The sequence below is a fragment of the Lepisosteus platostomus genome, chromosome 3, assembly GCF_059453375.1.
Source record: "Lepisosteus platostomus isolate fLepPlt1 chromosome 3, fLepPlt1.hap1, whole genome shotgun sequence".
Taxonomy (NCBI): Eukaryota; Metazoa; Chordata; class Actinopteri; order Semionotiformes; family Lepisosteidae; genus Lepisosteus; species Lepisosteus platostomus.
The window spans coordinates 72,393,606-72,414,555 of NC_142613.1; the positions used below are offsets into that span (position 1 = coordinate 72,393,606).

The window sequence follows — 20,950 nt, forward strand, 5'->3', positions numbered from 1 at the left end:
AATATTATAACGTAATATTAAACCAACCCAAACAAACAACAGGAGACAGTGTGGACATATATCAGGGAAGATAATCACTGCAACACAAGGCTCTGAAGCCCACTGGATAAACAGCAAGACATCTTATACAATGATCTTCTACCCAGCTTCATTTTAACAGTCACTTCTTATGCTTTTGAATTGGTAAAATGATCATCAGGGCAAATCCAAAGAAAGGAATTTTTGAGAATTACTTTTATTAAATGTGATAAGAGACAGTGTAAAAAGGTTAAATTAAACATGGTGGAAATGACTATTTGAATAAGGGGTTATTATGGAGAGCTTGATCTTAAAGACTCTGTAGGGATATCTGAGGTACTTCATGTTAAGTGCAAAGATTTGACACAGATTTCACCAAGTGAGATTAGGAATTTCTGAGTTTTCCCCTTGGATAACAAACTCTGCAAACAGTAATCTGGAAACATAAATTCTTCAAGGCACGGAGTAAAAGATCGTGCCATATGAACACTATTTCTATAGTAAAGGACAAAAAGAAAGACTTGGTGCAGGGTGAGGCAGCTATAATCAAAAGCAAGTCAGAAAATCTAGTCATTAAAATGGCAGAAGAAAAGGATTTGTGTTCATTTTGTTCCAGGTAAAGCAGCCAAGATACTGGTAATCAAGGCACAACTAGGCCCAACACTGCCCTCTTTTGGCCACTCACTAAAATGGAGAAGACCAGGGTCTGACTACCATAAAACAGGTTTTATTCCTAAAAGAGCCCTTTCCCTGAATACGTGCAACTGTACCTTCAAAAGAAATACATAAACTAAATATAGTGTGTAAATGTATCTTTTTCTCCAGTGGGTAAATAGTTATCGCCATACGTGCGAAAAACGATCATCCTGATGATAATTATCGGACCCACCAGCCGACACTTAACCACAAGACAACGTAAAAAAAAAAGACAATGTTACAGTAAGAGGTAATTTAACAGCTCCCAGCTGCCACATCATGGAGTCACTGTCCACACCCCCACTCAGAACCTCACCAATTTTAGCCGCTCCTTCTTCTTCTTGCCTGGTAAGGACCCCGAGGAGCTGGGGCCAGAGTCCGGGCCGATGAGGGTGCCGCCGTCTTCGTCGTCGTCCACGTCCTCCTCCTCTTCCTCGAAGCACCAGTCAGGGAGGGCGGGAGCGGGAGGCGCGTCTTCGACGTCGCCATAGCGATGAAACAGCTCCTTCAGGTAGTCCGCCTTATAAATGCCCGGAGGCCTGGCTTGAGCGAAGACAGCCACAGCCGCTTCGATACTGAGGACCAGAGGCAGGAAAGGGACACTCAGCGGGGAAAAGACCAGCCCTGCTGCAGCTTCCCACAGCTCGCCGGCCTCTCCCTCCAATCACATTTCTCTGCTCTCTACCAAAAAGCAGTCTCTTCCTGAAGAGTCAAGAAATAAAATTGCATTTTTTTTCTGTAAACCGTTTCAAGATCGGCAGACGGATAAACAAAAATAAAAAACTGCTAAGCTACCAATGCGGCATAAATTGCTTGCAGTGCCATTCATTTATTAACCTCAACAACCACCTCAACCCGTTTCGCATTTGAACCCACTAGGGAGGCCCAGAGGTTCACAGATTTTAGGTGGAAAAGGATGAGATACTTCTCCAAAATCAGGAGCTGAAATATTCCCAGAGAGCATTTCGTCCAAGGCTTATAATGCAGCCTTCCTTGCAGAACAGCGTGCTCAGAAGAAAAGACGTGTCCCTAAGCCCCTGACATGCAGCACGGCCTCCAGCAAACTCTTCTCTCACCAAGCAGAACACACAACGATTCCAATGACCTTTCCAAACTGATTTTTCACTACTTAAAATGCATTAGCCATCATCACTTTGCTCCCCATCAACGCTAAAATATTTATAAGTGGCTCAGCTGGGAAGAGTTTGCAGGCCCCTGTTCTGCAAGGAATTACCAAAAGCATGAACACTGACATTGCCCCGTGTCCAAGATACCACACTACAGCAGCACAGACTCGACACTGCCTCTCTGCTTCCACAGCAAGGAGGACACTAACGGGGCTCTGTGGCTGATCGAGGGCCATCCTCAGATCTGGCTCATCGTCTCGCCTCTGCGTGATCGCCAGGACCAGTTTGTGAAAGACGCTCTGAAATGAGCCAGAAGATGAAGGAGCCATTAAGAGGGCGGGTGACTGAATTCACTTGACCGTACCTCCAGTCCATCTTTTCTATCAGATAGGCACAGATGAGAAAGCCTGTTCGATTGAAGCCGTGTGTGCAGTGGACACCTGGGGAAGAAATAAAAGAGGATAAATGTGCTGCAATATTCAACACAAACCATGAACTGCTGAGCACAACATCAAAAAGTTCCCAAGAATGTAATTCAAAGAGCACGGTACTATTCAGGGATGTACAAAGAAGTGGCCCAGCCTTCTTTAATTCCTGTATCTTGCTGCATACAGTGCCTAGAGAAAATCTACACACCCCTTATAAATTAACACATTTTGTGGCCTAACAACTAAAAAACAAACACATTCAATTAGAATTATTTTAACCTCTAAATAAAAATTGCAAAAATATTTCAAATTAAAACTAATTCTGATTTGATGTGTCTTGATTTCAGGCTCTTAGGCCACAAAATGTGATACCTCACTGCATAATTTCTTTTTACTGCTCTTGGTGCTACCAAGACACTCATAGCACAGGTATTCAGCACAGGTCAATGACCACAGATAGAAGTAAGAGACAAAAAAGCACATCAAATTGACTCTGCAAAGCCAATGGTAAAAGTAAAAGTAAATAATACATTTTAAATTTTAGTGAAAGGGTACGTCTTTAAATGAGATTTGTATACGTTGATATTCGCAGTGTCTCTAACGGACTTGAGCAGTATGTTCCACAGTTGTGCCTCTGCTCCCAAGAAGCATAAATCACCCATTCTGTGGAGACTGGCTTTCAGCAGAGTAAGAAACCTTGAATCAGTTATCTCCGATTATGACTATACTGATGCAATAAATCTTGAAAATAACTGGAGCTATGCCATTTAGCACCTTAAAAGGCAGGAGAGCCTTGAAGTCCATTATAAATTTTAGAGGACAGGTAATCTGCACAGGGCAGGTACACAAACTGTAGGAACATGATGAAGCCTAGAAGAACTTTAGAAGATACTTCTGTCAGGAAATACATGCGTCTAATCTAAATGAAATCTAGGAATAGATTAAAGCTTCAGCATTTACGTTTGAAAGGATATTAATTTCGTGTTAAGCATTAAAAGATACCCATGCGTCTTGTCCCACGCGCTTCAAATGGCAACTCGGGATCAAAAATTAATATGAAAATGTCTAACTGCCATCAAGAGAACGAGTTCAGCACTGCCGATATTGGGAGACCAAGAACACAAAACTCTGTTATGTCACAAATAAAATTAGACCTTTTACGGAAGAAGTCCTTCTGCATCCATTTCTTTACGCCGGACAGATACGCATGAAGCTCAGACATCAGTACAACATTTGAGTTGGTCTGTAAGCCAGACTGCAAGTCTGTTGTTAGTATCACCCAAAAAGCAGTGAACCCCAAATCCACAATGACAAATAATCTGACCGTGAACCAACTAGGGAAAATAGGCTCAAATCAATGGTCCCTAGGTAATATCCCATGCAATCCAGAAACAGGAGACAGTTACAAGCCATTCACAAATCACTAACTTAAAACAGCCCTTCTTAAGGACCTGAACTGCTCACACTAGTACTCATTCCTTTATTGTGTTTTTCTTCTTTCAGTGTGGAGTTTCCACGTTCCCCCTTGATTCCTCCCACCTCCAAAGGCAGGCAGGCTAGGCTTGATTGGCGATTCCACGTTTATCCCTTCATCCACGGAACAGCAACAGTCTGGGAGCCTGTCTCTGCCAAGAGCAGTCATGCACTCCCAGTCCGCCTTGTCTGTCTTTTTGGAACAGGCTCCCTGTAGCCACATCCTTCACCGGGACACAGGGCTTCACGCACACAGACGGATAACAATTCTCCATCCTTTCAACACATAAGCTAGAGACGTGTTTGAGAGCTTAATCTTAATCAAGTCCCTTCCGATGGTACATCATCTTTTTAAAGGGATCAGACTATTCCATTCAAAATTTCTAGCAACAAATTTAAGTTTTTCCACTACCTTTTGACAGTTTTGTAAAGAAACATGAAGATATAAACAACTGAACAGGTATCCAAATGAGTCTAGGTAGAGACTGAGCCCCACAGAGCGAATTAAGAAATAAAACCGAGGTATGAGTGTGCCGAAGTCACTGCATACGTATCAGAGACTGGCAAACAACATGGAGTTTGAGATAAGAGTATATACGTGATAAAATGTTGGTTTCATGAAGAGTAAATTGAAAACTGGAAGCCTTTTCCAGGTGTTCATCCAAAAAATTAGAAATTTCTATTACCCAAAATCATAGGTTCTTATGCAAGTAATTCTTATTAGTTTTACTTCATGTCTACTGAAAAACTGAAGAAAAATATCATCATTGTACCTTTAGGAGCACAATCATTCAAACACATCACAGTTCTTTAGAACAGAACCTTAATAATAGCCATTTCATTTTCCCTGCTCATAGAATTAATTGGCTTTTTTTCCCCACAACCTCTGTCTCACCAAGACACTTTCAGATTCCCTAAACTGGCTGCAGTCACTGCATCAAACTTAACAGCAGACATGCACGCTGAGCTGCACATCATAACCCAGCGTTTGCAGCCGAAATATCTTGGCTGTGCAATAAAGTGAAGACACATACACCATCCTGGAAACGCCTTTGTTCCTTATGGAGGACATAAAATTAAACGATGCAGACTTAAACAGGACAGACTGTATGCTTTTGGTTAAGAATTACAACTGCAGTTTCCTTCTGATTGGGTTTCAGTCTCAGACCCCAGAATCAAGAACTGTAAAAAAAATGACACCATTAGCCTTCTATCTCATTAACCCTAAAGCAATGCAAAATCTGAGAACCTTAATTTGACGTTCATTCCAACAAAAGGGGGAACTGCATTTTTTACTTCCCCGGAAAAAAAAACACCCAAGAGACTACCTTGAGAGAATCAGTCTGCCCTGTTCAAAAAACGCATATATTCATGTATTCTCCTCAAGGCACAGCAGGCCTGCAACTCGCAACGCAGAGAGGAAGGCCTTCTGATAAGAGAGTCTCTCCTGGGATGCCTGTCTGTCAGGAGGTGATGGAAAATCACGGAGCAGCACCACACTAGTGATATTTCCTGCAAGCGCTTCTCAAAGACGCTGCCAAAGCAACAACCCCCAGCTCTGTATAGGGTCTGGCACCATGATAGCAAGGACATGGTGAAGAGAATGCGAAGGTTCTCTTGAACAATGCGATTGGATTGCAGTCAGAAGCAAAGCTGAACGAGCAAATTTGATTAGGCACCATGTAAAAGAAGGGCGATCTACTCAGCGGGTCCTCAAACTCCATCCAGACAATACTTTGGGTGATCACTGCAGCTCCTTGTTTTAGTGACAAGAAGGACTTCCCATTTAAAAAAGCCAGTGCTGAAATGGGAAAGACAATGTATGGTTTGACAAAGCAAAAAGTGCCAGCCTACCATTACAGTGGTTTCATTAAGTCCCTATTAAAACACATCTGAATGTTGGTATCCATTCCTTGATTTCTGGAACCTAACACAAATAGGCTCAAGGTTTAGACCCTCTGCAGAAATCAAGATTTGAAATGGAGGATCACATGAGCAACACATTACCATATACATCACAGACTGTACTGCTCTCGATTTAGGCTCATGTCTTAGTTACTAAACCGGAGGCTTTGTACGACCACACACTTTTCCCCAGCAGGTTCAGCAAGAGAAAGAACTACAGCTTTTAGCCCCGAATATTTTTTGGTTGTCCTTTGTACTCGAGGTAAATTCTGTCTCAATTAATCACTTCAAGATGCTCCCCCCCAAAAATTATAACCGCACTAGAAATCTTGACCCCGCCTATTGTGAAAAGTTGGGAGGGAGCCGCCTGGAAAGACGACAGGCAGTTTTCTCCACTTTCGCCCTCTCGCTGTTGACGGATGACACGTTCCCCCGCCACGCTGTCTCTTCGCTGCTCAAACCCACCGGAGAGAAGTGTCAGGAACAAGACAGCCAATGAAAGATCCTGGGCTCTTCCGGGCCCGCCTCTCGAGTTGCCTCTTGATTAAGTCAACATCTGCTCTCTCTCTCGAGGAGGGAGAGACACCAATTAACTAGTGATCACACTCACAGCGTCACGCTGCCTCAACCCGAGCACATCAATAATGAGATAGTAACAGCTGCACAGTACTCCTGAATTATCCATTCAGGAGCCCATTAAGCATTAGCTGTCATGTCATTTTTACACTTATCTTAGTGTCTGCGTACTCCCCACAGACATCACTGCGCGAAGTGCAATTCTTTTGTGCGCTTTCCAAATTTGCTCCAGAAATGTGTAAGCTCTAACAAGAACGAGAAGAGGCCCTTCTGCCCATCGGGTGACGAGTTAATCCTGACTGTAAACAAAATTATTTCCTTTTATACCTGAGCTAGAAGACCGCTTAGAAAAACTAAAGACAAATCACATTGAAACCACACACGTTTCTGGTCAAGGAATTCAGCTGTGCACTAGAGCACATGAACAAGGAGACCGAAAGACATCAGTGAAATAGTGTATGTAGTGTCTCGGCAGAATACACAGCAGTTTGCAACACACTGGCTCCCCCAAGTGTACGAAACCTTTACTAGCTGTCGTGTTCTTTTACAAAACCTGACCCCTCTTCCTGGCAGAATGCCACAAAAATGATGCTATTCAAAAAAATAAAGCATGCAAATTATTTTTTTATGATCACTTAGAATTCCTATCGTGTTAATATTCAAAGTTATTAGGGGAGATTAATTTACTGGAAATTGCCTGGTACTGATTCTGACATTTGAAAGGGAGAGACACAAATGAGAAGAGGTGTTTTGCCTTCAGGAAAAAGTACATCACTCCCAGACTCCTGTCATATTGCACTTGCTGGAGGCTATTAACCTCTGCCTTAACTGTTTTAATTTCCACAGGTAATGACCCTTAATGAGATTAGGCAGTCTGTGACATATGCATTCCATCTCCTAATTGCTAGTGCAATTGTTCTGGAGATGCATGGCTGAAGCTGAAGGTCCGGTGTCAAATCAGCCTGTCTGCAACCAGTGCAGCAGAGATCACCACTGATTATGAGCAAGTTAGAGCAGCAGAGAGACTAGCCATCCATAACATTAAGTGGTTTTAACTACATCGAGGCTATGCATCATTTTTTGCTTAATTACGAATATCTATTTACATCTGACATTGAAGATAGCCCCTGGAAACAAAGGAATATTACATTTTGTTTAAGATTGGGTAATGGCTGTCTTTTGTGAACTGGAAACATTTGGGCGCCAGTATTAGAGTCAATCATGACATCGATAAAAAAAAGGGTATATTATGCAACGTACACATTACATATTGATAACTGTTCTTTGAAAATGAGACGCTATCCAATACAGACATGCAACAATGTCACTGGTTGTGAGGGAAATGACCAGAATGTGCTACACTGCTTCAATGACTACATCAGTACAGGCAAGGAAACCATTTTCGAGTTTTGAAATGTGGGTTACGCTATGGCTCCTGGGAAAGAAATCACACATGACTACACAATGAATGTCAGAGTTCAAGCCTGTGAAAAATGTTCGGTCTCTCTGTAAACAGTATATGGTGAAACGCGGTTTCTTCCTGGCCTCCAACACTATACATGCCTTCATACCTATTAGTTCAGTAGGATTCTTTTCCATGAAGTGCTCACACAGCCTGATGAACATTTCTGTGTGTTCTGCCGTAGGACACTCTCCATGCCTAAAGGGGGAGAAAAGGAATGAGAAAAACAGAACAAACTCCACTGGTTTCAATGCAGTGTGAACCATCTCTGAAGAGCTTTCTGAAATCTATTCATAACCTACGCTCCGCCACCTAAACCAGTTGGTCTGAACGTTTACAGCAGCTGCATTCCTTTGGGTCTCAAAATCTGTTCTCGCAGCCCTGATCAAAATCCTTCAAGACGGACAGTTCTTTAAAACTTAAGATATACCATTACTATAGAGTGCAAGGGCCAAAATCAGATATCGATCTATATTGCCTGTAATTTATACAAGGATGTTTAAATTGAGTGCTGTGAAAAATCATTCTATAATCATTATACATTGGTCCTAGAAAGTTTGTGAACCCTTCAGAATTTCTGCAAAAATTTAAAATGTGATCAGACCTTCATCTGAGCCATAAAAATAGATAGAGAACCCAATAAAACAAAACACACAAAGGTATATACTTTTTCATTCATTTATTGATCAAAATGACCCAACATTAAATGTCTTTGTCAGACAAAGTATGTGAACCTAGGCTTTCAGTGACTGCTGTGACCCCCTTGAGCAGCAATGACTTCAACCAAATGTTTAGGGTAATTGTTGATCAATTCCAGCTTGGAGGAATTTTGGCCCATTCCTCCTTATAGAACTGCTTCAACTCAGTGATATTGGTGGGCTTTCTTGCACAAACTCCCTGCTTCAGGTCCTGCCACAACATTTCTATTGGATTAAGGTCTGGACCTCGACTCGGCCATTCCAAAATGCAAAATTTCTTCTGCTTCAACCATTCTTTGGTAGACTGACTTGTGTGTTTAGGATCATTGTCTTGCTGCAAGACCCACCTTCTGTTGAGCTTCAGTTCACAGACGGATACCCTGACATTCTCCTGTAGAATCTGCTGGTACAGTCCAGAATTCATAGTTCTGTCAATGATGGCAAGCTGTCCTGGTCCCGTGGCAGAATAACAGCCCCAAACCATGATACTGCCACCACCATGTTTCACATTTTAGGTCACATTTATGCAGAAATAAAGAACATTCTTAATTTTCACAAACTTTCTAGCACCACTATACCAGATATAGACGATAATCTGCTGAATGACATGATTCAAGCAGGAAACCTATAGGTTTGAGCTGTGTCAGGGACAAAGTGTTGTGAAAAACACTAGTTTAGAACAGTGCTAAAACACAATCATAATTCAAAATACAAACAGAGCTGGGTTTTATTCCTAAACAAATACAAATTTGAAGGCTGATAAAATGTCTTTATAAGCCCAATTTCTCAAAAAAACAAAAAAGTCTTAGATTATAAGATCAATGACGGGAAATAAGCAAAGCACAGTTTTGCAGTTGTATCCAACACACCATGTTACATAATGTTTGTTAAATTCACTAAAGAGGCAAATGGAACTACTCTAACCATACTGCAAAAGCCTGAAACAGCCAGATATTACACAGCTCTTTCAACACCTGCACAATACATTTGGAGTTGATGACACTGTTTCCTGATGCTCTACTAAGAAGCTTTTACAGCAATTGTCTCCGCTTGCATTTTACTAATGTAAACTTTTCCAAAGCTTTCTGACAAACAGAAAATGTCATGATGTACTCCTTTTATTCAGAAACCCCACCAGTTTTAGCACTAGATGCACAAGTTAACACCTTTGGCTAACAGGTAAACCTGTCTTACATTGTCACAGATGTGTTCGGACAAGGTTTTGTAGACTAACAGAGAATAACTCACATATCCCCATAGCTGTCAAATGATCTTACTTGACAAAAATCCTTTGTGTTCTGGTTATGCCACAAAAAGCACCATTTTGCATACCTGAACTTACATCACCTTAACCGGGATGAACTCAATCCAGTTTCATTGGAAAAAAAATTATAATAGCAACATAAAAACCTACAGCAAAAATGATGATGCAATTAATGACTATGTATTTTAGATTTTGGGCACTAAAACTGACAAGGCCAACCCAGCAGATGTCTTCACAAGGAACAGCGAAACATGAACCAGAGTGCACCTTAAAATCGAGAACAGCAGGCACTTCACTCAGCGAGTTGTGGAAGAATCGAACAAGCCACACAGTCATGCTGCTGAAGTCAATACCCTGTCTTTCCCCAAGAGGCAGCTGGATGAGTTCTTCAATACTGAAATTAGTTCATTGATCCAAAGAAAATTACCTTGCTCTTGTTGCTTGCAACCCAAGTTTGCATCAATAGTTATCTATTCCTGATGCTCTCAAAAAGCATTCATTATTTTGAATAAATCCATTCATCTAAATTCTGTGTTTTTAACGACAAATCCTAATCTTTTATTTACATTTTTATTGCTTCTCCATATTGTCTAGAAGATATCTGTACTTTATGGTTTTGCCATCCACATGCAATACTCATTAGTATAATGTAACACTAATGTATGCAATACTTACTACCAAATGGCAGAGAAGCCATGTGGAAGTCCTTCTCAAACGAGAAGGATCCAAATCCTTCTCGTTTGGATCCTGTCTTATTTTATAAGAGCAGCCAGCAGCCATTTCACTCTGCAACTCACAACTGGCAGCCCACTGAAGCTCAGCAGGTGTGAGCCTGGTCAGTACCTGGATGGGAGACCTCCTGGGAAAAACTAAGGTTGCTGCTGGAAGAGGCATTAGTGGGGCCAGCAGGGGGCGCTCACCCTGCGGTCTGTGTGGGTCCTAATGCCCCAGTATAGTGACGGGGACACTATACTGTAAACAGGCGCCGTCCTTCAGATGAGACATAACACCAAGGTCCTGACTCTCTGTGGTCATTATAAATCCCAGGGCGTTTCTCCTGGCCAAATTTCCCATTGGCCCTTACCAATCATGGCATCCTAATAATCCCCATCTATGAATTGGCTTCATTACTCTGCTCTCCTCCCCACTGAGAGCTGTTGTGTGATAAGTGTACTGGTGTACTATGGCTGCCGTCGCATCATCCAGCTGCACACTGGTGGTGGTGGAGGGGAGTTCCCATTACCTGTAAAGTGCTTTGAGTGGAGTGTCCAGAAAAAGTGCTACATAAGTGTAAGCAATTATTATTATTATTATGTGTTCACAATCCAGCCTTCCACCGGGCTGTTCAATCCCATCGCTGAGCAGAATTCCAGAGCCACAAGACACTTACCCTTTGCAAGCAAGCTTCACATACTTAATGCCTTCCTTCTCGATTTCATTCCGGTCATAGAATCTGGATGTATTTGTTAAATCAATGAGCAACCCCATTTTGACCTAAAAAAAAGGAAAAGGTCTTAGTCCATTATTTGCTGCTGCTGTTATATATATATATGTCTTTATTTTGCCGTTGTTTGTTGATGTTAAGAACTTCAGTTATTAGATGTAGCCCACAGAGTGGAAGAAAACTGTCAACAGAACATATTAGGTTTGCGAGCTTACAATAACCTCAGATGCCCGTTGTCTTTACATTCAAACAAACATAATGTAAACAAAGGCTTAAGATACCCACTGAGTGGTGGTAATTCAATGCAGAACAGATTTCAGACAATGTGAGCCGAATCCCAAATCATGTGATATGGGCAGTTAAGAGCTCAGAGGATCACCGTGATACTACTCTAAGTTGAAATGTAATGATAAAGGAGGAGCCAGGAGGTTTCAGAAGTGTTCTAGAGCTGCCACAGAGGTTAACCAGTGATTCACATGCTCTGGGCTGAGCAACCAAAATCATAAGATCAGATCACTTTATTGGCCATATACAGTTTCTTGCATTAGGAATTTGTCTTTTTCGCATACCCCAGCTTGCTCTCCATGAGACACACAGACAGGGAGAGAAGCTTGGGCTCAGAGCGAAGGGCCTTGCTCAGGGGCCCAACGGAGTAGGAGTCCTCTGCCGGCCGCGAGATACGAACCGGCAACCTTCCAGCCACAGGCGCAGATCCTCAGCCACAGTGCCACCACTCTGCCCCCATCATGCCAGAGCACGTGAGCCCAGCACCTAACTACAGCAAGTACACCGGCCCTCGGTCTGCTACAGCTTACCTTTAGACTCTTTAAATAGTTTGACAGCATGCTGGGGTGGAACCTGTTCTCTTCCTGGACCAAGTCATCGTATTTTGGCCCTAACATTGTCTTCATGGGCAGGAATTTACCTACGGGGGGGGGGGGGGGGGATAGAAAAAGAACATAAAATATAGACTGGATCACAGAATTTATCTTCAGCATCTTTTCTGGGTGCCACAACCAGACATTACTTTTCATAAGCAGTAGTAAAGGAACGTATGTCACATTATTTAACATCTCAGATACCTTAAAAGCTTTACAGTTCACAGTGTGAATACAGACAATTCTTAGTATGGTATGTGTAACATCGAATGGGAACTTTAGAAGTTAACTAAATAAAAGCACTGAACAACAAGAATATCTGCCTCAAGACATACGAAAGAATACAAGCAAGGAGAAAGGCCCAACTAGCTCATTTGGAAGTTCAGAAAATAAATGATACTACACCAAATTTAAACCATCAGATTCTTAAAAGTGCCCCGAGTCTTAAGAGCTGACGGGGAAGCTTTCTCCAAATACCCACAACTCTTTGCTTTAATAAATGTTTCCTACTTTTCGTCTTAAAAAAAAAACTTTTCGTTTCCAGCTGTGAGTCTGCGGCCTCGTTGTACCTCTGCGTATACACCTTAGGGTCCTGTACGCTTGAATCAAACTCCTCTCAACGGCTTTGTGCCAGACCCACGGTTCTCCAACTGTGCAAGTAACAGACATCCTGCGAGTGGTACAAGTTAACTCATTCATTTTAAACACAGAGTGTGTTTAGAACATGCCTCTCAAGTCTTTTTTTTATTGTTTTACATTTACCTTCCCCAAGGTGTTTCTGACACCATCTAGCAGCTGTCTAATTGTGGGGTCACTTCAACTGACACAAACGTCACCGCGGATGAGGTTGCTCACCAACGTAAAAGACCAGGCAGCTTCGTCGTTCTGAAGTCCGCATTTTCACCCTAAAATAGCGGGATCTGCGGTTTCAAACGGTCGAGGGCAAAAATTCCAACCCAAATGGAAAAAGTGGCGAGATCACGGAGAGCGGGAGAAAACCATGACACAACAGACGATCTGGTGAAAATTCATACGCCATCAACGCGCAGGCCGAGGGCTGGCGAAACACCCGAGGAGACCTCCCGCAGTCCCATATCGACCTTCCTGGAACAGGCCAGAAGAGCAAGGATCCTGGCGATCCAGCCCTCGGATTTCCCGCGAGTGGGATAGAAAGTGGACGTGCTGTTGTGAGCTTCCAACAAATCACCGCAGGAAACCTTCACTCGTTTGGAATCATCTTCACACGCGACACGGTGCTACCAAGAAAGCACTGTTGATTTCTCCCAAAGACGGCTGAGCCAGTTACCAGAAACCAATGACCAGCTCTAAGAGCTTAGAAGCTCTTAGTACAGTTTCTGGAAGGGTTTTAGGAGTAAGAGTTTTAGGAGCGCCCTGCAATGCCAGCTCTAGGTTGGCTCTGACTGGTAGTGCTCAGACAATCAGGAAAACTCTTGTCCTGCCAGCGGATTTGGCCATTCTTAGAGACAAAAAGAACATTGTAGCTCTGTCCAACAATAAGGGAATAGGACAAATCTAAGGCGTGGCTTTTCAAACTGAAAGGAAAGCAAACTGAAACCGTCGTAAGCAGTAAATGCTTTCTTTACAATTAGAGGACAGGTGGGGATGGCAGGGGCACGCCACAGTTAGCACTGTTGCCTCTCCGTGCTGGTTCAGCGCCTGGGCGGCACCTGATGTTCTACCCAGGTTTGCGTGGGTGTCCTCCCACAGTCTAAAACATACTGGTAGGTTACCTAGCTCCTGGGAAGATTGGCCCTGTTGTGGGTGTGTGAGTCCGGGGTGTGTCCTGCCTTGCGCCTGTGGCTTGCGAAGCTGGGCTCCCCTGTGACCCTGAAGTGGATAAAGGGGTTGAAGAACGGATGGGGGGACAGACTAGACAGGTAGCATTTCCTGGGGTATGACTGGGAAAACAGCAGGTGCAGGTGGTTTACTGGTTTTTACCTGCGCTGGCAGCTGCAGAACCACAGTCTTAGTTTTCTTAAAATTACCCAAAACAGAGCTTGTTTCATAACATGGGACATCAACTGTACAATAAAAGGCTTCTGTGTAAAGTATTCATTTTGCATGTTTACTATTTCTTTGTTGTCTTCTTTGCTTCTACAATGCAATATTCTTCTTTGCCTGCTTCTTCACAATTTTAATATCTTTTTCAGCTGCACCCAAACCTTGGTTTACTCTTTCTTTATATCTGAAGCTGGGCTCTTTTATGCGATTGACTTTTTAATACATCTGTTAACTCATTTGGGCTATAATGTCCTTGGACCTCATTGTTTTAGAGATGAATTCCTTTTGAGACATTAACATTGTGTTTCTGAAGCACAAACATCCCTTTTGTCATATAAATTTGCACCCAGTTCACTGTCTGTGACCTCTCATTACTAAGCAATCTGATTTTCTAAAATTAGAAAACTACTTTACAGTACAGTACGCTACAGTAGTGTTCAAATGTATACATCAAAAATGCTATATTTAGGTCACAATTACCATGGGGCTCTAACACATCTGTGCATTCAACTGTATTCTAATTGTCTGGTTAATAAACTTAATAAACAGGTTAATAAACGTATCTGTCCTATTTGGTGCTTTCACAAACAAGCAATTGTTAACTATTGCAAGAGTATCGGTGTCAAAATCCATCTTCCTCTTCATAATATTCAGAATGTGCAAGAAATATTGAAATGTCCTAGTAATGTAGCATCACCTTTCAGTAAGCAGTTTCTTTATATAAGCTGATGCAGGAATGAATGCAAGAGAGTTAAAATGAATAATTGTGAAGGCTGTGTCCTTGGCTGAACAGTGAGTTTTCTCTCTGAGGCACTGCATTTGCAAGCACAGATGTATCTCTTTGTGTCTTATGATAAGGTTGCTAAATTACATGTTTTCTGCAGCAGCGGAACTTTTAAACTACTCTGTAATAGTGCCGTTTTCAAGCAAACACCCTTGGGAATTAATACGTTAGCATGCAGAAAGCATGCATTTGTGTAACTCTATATGGAGTGGTTGGCCAGTCCAGGGACTAGATGAGCTACAAAAGAATTTAGATGGGAGTTTCTTTGTCTGTCCTGTTGGGACAGTGCTGTGCTGTTTGCTGGCTAAAATTTATGAAGGCCCCTGAAATGAATTTTATAGTCACTGGTGCATTGTCTGCATTTCTTGGGGACAAGGGGATTTTCTGCCTATAACGTTCTTAATCTCAGGATCAGTCAACTCTTGTGCCTTTGCTTGACCTGGATAGAATTGAGTTATGTTTGTTTGAATGAGTCTGTCCTAACTTGAATTTATTTAGCTGATGCTTTGCACATGGAGTACCTGGCCCAAGGGTACAACAGCAGGGTCCGGCCTGGGATTTGAACCCACAACCAGGTTATGAGCCCAGGACCCTGACCTCTGGTCCACAGTGCTGCCCACAGCTCCTTCCTAAACACCTCATGAGACAATAACACAGCCATAAAAAAAGATTAAAAAAAACACATAACAAAATGTCACATAAATGTAGCAGGACTGCTGTTGCTGTGCTGCATCAGCAGAAAGTCTATTAACTGTGACTTCCAGCATTTTCATGAGATGTCTCTCGACCTGGAATTCTGCTCTTAGCTTTCAGCTGAAGCTCTGTCTCAATGTGAACCATTACAAATTAACTACAGGCCTGCCATGACATCTGCAATAACAGTTGTAAAGGATTATGTATGTTGTTATAACATGTTGTGTAGAATTCATGAAGGAGTAGTGACTGTTTTTGGCCTCATGTAAGGACAGCATTACAGTACACCATTGGTTTGACAGAGTCATGGGGGGTGGAATTCAGCTATTTAGCCTCCCATGGTCATCTACAATTCTGTGTGCTACCTGTAAGGTTAATGTGCACATATATGTGTGATTGTGCTCTGTCTGTCTTTCCATTTCAATTTGTATTTATTTTTCAGTATTGCATGTGTTGGATATCTGCTCCATCAGCATTCTCTTGTACCAAAAGCAAATTCCACCAGCTACTGTTGTGTGGCAATCAAAAATAAAGAAAGTAAGCAAGGGGTGTCCGTTCTGGTCGAATGTCTGTTAAATCAGTGGTTCTTTAAACTATGGTCCGCGTACCACTTGTGATGCACCACCAGGTGGTACGCCATATGACCCTGGAACCTTGTTGTGTGCACTGAAAAATTGGGACGGGTTTTCATATTTTCTATTTGAATAAAATTAGTCTGTGTCAATACGCAGCCTATGTACTACAATACAATGCACGCTAATACTTGAGTGGACACAACAGCTACTATGTTATTCTACACCATTGTATAGGAATGCGTGCTAGGAACGTAAGTGACCAATTGTATTTAAAAAAAGTTATCTCCAGCAAATAGGGAGGGAGGAGGATGTGCGTGATTTTGGAACAATGCCAATGTTGTAAGCACAGGAAAGCATAGAAATGCGTACTACGAACGCCGGCACTCTTGTGAGCACAGGAAAGCGTGATAGATAACAGAAAAATATTTAAGAACTGTTCTAGGTTAATTTGAGAAAAATACACAAAGTGTCTCTGTGTTTCGCTTCCACGCACATGAAATAAAACCTTTTTAACTTCTGAGATGGACTCCTGAAATGGAAACGGGGGAAAAATGCAAGCTTGCAGATTGCTAAAGCAGGTAGGCCCCAGGCTATTTTTAAAGAACTTTGTTTACCATTGGCAAAAGAGATGATACGTATTATGTGTGGAGAAAAAGCTGCTAAACAGCTTGTCCTGCTGCCCCCTCTGAAAGACACAGTCATTCACAGAATTATTGATATGGCGGATGATGTCAAAAGTGTCAAAATTGGCCAATTTGCTCCTTTAGGTTAGATACGAGTTTGAGGGTACGTCCCATGAGGACTTTCTGTTCTGTAAGCCGCTACCAACAGGAACTACAGGAGAGCACATATTTCAGCTTCTGAATGAATTTATCGAAGTGAATGGCATCGACTGGATAAAATGCGTCAGAGTTTCTATAGACGGTGCTAGAGCAATGACAAGCCGACACAGTGGTGTAGTTGCAAGAATTAGAGAGGTTGCTCCAGATATGAAGTGGATACACTTAAAATCTGTTGTGAATTGTATCAAGGCTCGACCAATGAATTCACATCTGCTTTGCTCAACTAAACAGGCTCAACCCTCTCACTGAAATTTGTATTGTTTATTTTTAATTGTTGTGGTTCCTGTTGTAATTCTGTAAAGCGCTTTGAGAAGCCACCTTTAAAGGTGCTATATCAAATAAAGTTTATTTATTATATGTATGTATGTGTGAGTGTGTGTGCACGCGCGCTCATGTTGGTCATTGAGATTTTCTGGGGTTCCTATGAGATGATGACTTGTAGGTGGTACTTGGATGCTTTGGATTGATAAGGGGTGGTACTTGGTCCAAAAAGTTTGAGAACCACTCTCTAAAATCACACATTATATGGGAAAATATACACTACTATATATATGTGCTTTCTGGATCTTTCGACTTATTTTAACAATTGCACTCAAGAGTGTCAATGGGATCTGTTCACATGCTTTTTTGTCTAAAATACAAGCTCTTTATTTAATGTATTGGAAATATCCTGTATAAAATTCACTAAAGCCGAAAAAAGCAAACAGCACCCATCATAATCGACCTACCCCTATAGAGCACCACTGATATTACTGAATGTCAAAGCGACGCAGTTCTTATATCTTACCTTGTGTTATTTGTGCTTTTTTTACATATTGTTTGCATTTTAGTGGAGTTTTAAAGTGGGCCCATCATTCCTGCCAGCTTCCTCCAGGCTCTGCTCTGTCTCCCCCACGGCCTGGCATGAGAGGGACCCAGCAAGATCTGGGGTGGTCACCCGTGTGTGCCTGTAGTCACCCAGTTACCTTTCTCCCACTGCTCTGAATCAGCCTGCAATCCTGCCACCAGCCCGCACACAATCTCCCCACAGGACGTCTCTACAGGAGTCGATCACCACGCCGATTTCAAGTTAAAGGTGTTAATGTTAAAAAAACCTGTAACGCACCTGAAAGACCAAAATTCAATCTGCGATCGATCACAAAGGTACAAAAAAAGAAACCGCCGTCTTGGAAAGCCATAAAATAGAAGCAGCCGTAGGAATATCCACACTGAAAACTGACATCCTGGTCAACTTAAAACCTCTCACTTGAGCACAGAAGAGAGAAGAGTCTATTAAGGTCTGAAAAAAATAAATACCGCCAAACTCAGATAGGAACCAAGGAACCCCTAGACACATGACAGAATGACCTTCTTAACCAAAAGAGTGAGACATTGGTGAAGCTTTTATTTTTTACAAACAAGTCCCTACAAATAGAGGGGGGAAAAAAAACAAAGAATAACATGAACTGTAGGTCATTCTGAGAGACGGGTCTCAACGCACGAAAGAAAAATGTTTTCGGAGAATTTAAACGTAAAAGGTTTTTTTTTTTTAGGACCGTGCGACTACGTTTGTTTTGTGTGGGGATCTCGTCACAAGCTAAGGAAATACAACTGACGTGCACAGCCTCTCGGTGTATAAAACACAGCTTAACAGCGTGCACAGGTTACAAGGGGCACCACAGAGCCGGCTGGGAGCTGCTCGGGGGCTTGGCCGACCCGGTGACCTGCAGCTGTTGGGATGCGCGATGAAATCGCCGAAATGTCACCGTTTTCTCGCCATCCCTCCAAAACGCGAACTTCATCGGAAAACCCTCAACCGCTCCCGGTGCACAGCCGGAGACAAACAGCTGGACGTTACACGCAGTGCAACGCAAAATACTACACCGTCCCCTTTCTTTATGAAAGGGGCCGCCTAATGCAATGCGCTGACAAACCGAGCAGCGAAAATGTCACAAGGTGCCGCAGGTACTCACCTGCCACAGGTTGCCCCCTTCTCGGGCAATTCCGCCATCTCGGCGGGACCCCGCCGTGCGACATCGTGTCTCTAAGACCGGGAGAAAGGCTCCCCGGTAGGACCTCGCCACGGACCTCGCAGGAAGGACAGGTCGGTCAGGCCCGCATCTACGAGAGAGTCCCCAGGAGATCAGCCCTCCGCGGCGGGCTGCTGCACTCCCGTGCTCCGCGGCTCTTGGGCCTAAAGGCTGATGTTGAAAATACTTCAGCAAGTCCGGGAGGCGTCCAGGGTGCAGAGGTGACCCGCTTCGCTCGGACGGTCCTGCCTCCCCGGGATCTGAGCTCCGAGAAGTTTAGTCTCCCGAATAACGGGAAAAAACTTCTAGTTTTCCCCAGAATCAAACGCAGCGTCCATGAATGAACTACAATCAAATCCTCCACATTTCCCCCAGAGTGCTCCGCACTTCCTATACAAATACCTGCAGTGGCCGAGAAGCAGCGCTAGATGGTACCTTCGGCTCGAAAAAGAGCTGTCGCTGTTTGGCACTTCACTACCACACGTCGTGGTAGACTTGTGATACACAGCTTGGTCTAATATTGATAAAATATTTGCCAACTCTTGAAATTGAATTGTATTTTTTGTCTGCACTTATTATCACGGTACAGCACATTTAAGGTTTCTAAAGTGTTCTAACGCCGTTTTTTAAGCGATTCAAGTTTCATTTTAGCTGCGCATTTTGTAGAGTCAAGCCATCTTCATTGGGAGAAGGGAAATAGGGAAATAACGTATTGTTTTGAACTTAACTCAAAGAGCGCCCAGTTTGTAGCTTGGTATAGAGTCTGATAGCAGAGTCGCCAAACGGTTTTCCTGGTTTCCTTGCTGGTTGTAAAGTCTACAGTTCACAAACACAGCTTGGACTTCAAAAGTATAGAGTTAAAGCAGACATCTAATTTTCTTTAACCACTACCCTGGTCAACCCAAATATTATTCACTAGTCAGTCATTTTCTAAGGTGGGATCGTTAAGTCCTCGTATAAAGTAAAGCAAAACGAAACATGCTTTACCTTGAATTGACCAGCTTCATTTTCGCAAGGGTTTGTGATAAAAAAAAAACGCTGCAGCAGCACTCAGGACGGCTATATAGCGTACCGTAATTATTTTAACCGTGCATGGATCTGAACTGCAGACGGTGTTGTCTGTTTATAACTCCTTCTGCAGTGCCATTCTTGTTACAACATTTTTTTCCAGACTGCAGAACAATAACGAGCCGATATTTGTTCAATTGCAGTAGAATTGAATTCATTGAATTATCCTTTATTGCCCCTAAAGGGAATTTGTCTTGTACATCACGATCCCATAAAAATACAGAGTATAGAGTATGACAATAATGCAATCAAATAACACTAAAATACCATGATATAAACTAAGAGTTGAAAGTTAGATTCACACTAAGTTTGTTCATCTTTAGGGGTATTTTGTAATTATGGAAACAACTTGCATTTTCAAAGCTGCAGCAAACCTCTTTTATGTGAAATTGGTCCCCGGTTGGCTTGCTGTGTATCTGCTGGTGGACAAACAGTGATATTGATTATCTTGTATGACAGTGGAGATCATCGGGTTTTGAACTATTGAGCCAAGTCAAGTGTATCACAGCGCAGGGCTGCTACTACACTGATGACCTCCTGAGGTGCTAAGTGGTGCCAGTTAATGTCATCGTGTCTTCAGGCATTCCAATGCCAGGGCCAACACAGCAGGACTCGAGCATTCCTGGCACAGAGTAAAAACTGTGGTTATTACATTAACCCACTCTTAGCCCTGATTGAGCAAATATATAAATATCTGACAGGCTGAAGTGGTCCAGGTGGGCAGCTGCGTCAGCATGCGCAGTCTGCAAAGGAACAAGTAATAGTTTTTTTCCAAGCTGAAACGAGAAGAGAGAAAAAAAATGTGTTTTCTCTCTTCTCTTTTCAGCATGGAATAAACCTGTTGCTTGTTCCAATGTCTGACAGGCATCTAGCATGGCCAGTAGCTATGGGCTGTGTATGCCAAGTGGTACTGAACAGGGAATTGGGAATCTTTTATCATGGATTCATGGTGTGCAGTTGTCATGTCTATGACTGCAGGATAGACCCA

At 42.6% G+C, this 20,950-nt stretch overlaps 1 protein-coding gene and 1 long non-coding RNA gene across 2 annotated transcripts in view; one reads left to right on the forward strand and one right to left on the reverse strand.

Moving 5' to 3' along the window:
• rngtt (RNA guanylyltransferase and 5'-phosphatase) overlaps positions 1-19,440 on the reverse strand; it is a 169,105-nt gene extending 149,665 nt beyond the window's left edge. The window contains exons 1-6 of the mRNA XM_088626745.1: positions 18,838-19,440; positions 11,907-12,016; positions 11,038-11,141; positions 7,795-7,883; positions 2,206-2,281; positions 1,031-1,289 (exon numbers count right to left, since the gene is read on the reverse strand). Coding sequence (XP_088482871.1) covers positions 1,031-1,289; positions 2,206-2,281; positions 7,795-7,883; positions 11,038-11,141; positions 11,907-12,016; positions 18,838-18,901 — 702 coding nt within the window. The 5' untranslated portion in view covers positions 18,902-19,440. The remainder of the gene's footprint in view (positions 1-1,030; positions 1,290-2,205; positions 2,282-7,794; positions 7,884-11,037; positions 11,142-11,906; positions 12,017-18,837) is intronic.
• On the forward strand, positions 16,319-19,442 carry LOC148675419 (uncharacterized). Its single transcript, XR_015935524.1, has 2 exons — positions 16,319-16,621; positions 17,716-19,442. It is a non-coding gene; the product is annotated as an uncharacterized LOC148675419 (long non-coding RNA).
• The last annotated feature ends 1,508 nt before the right edge of the window (positions 19,443-20,950 follow it).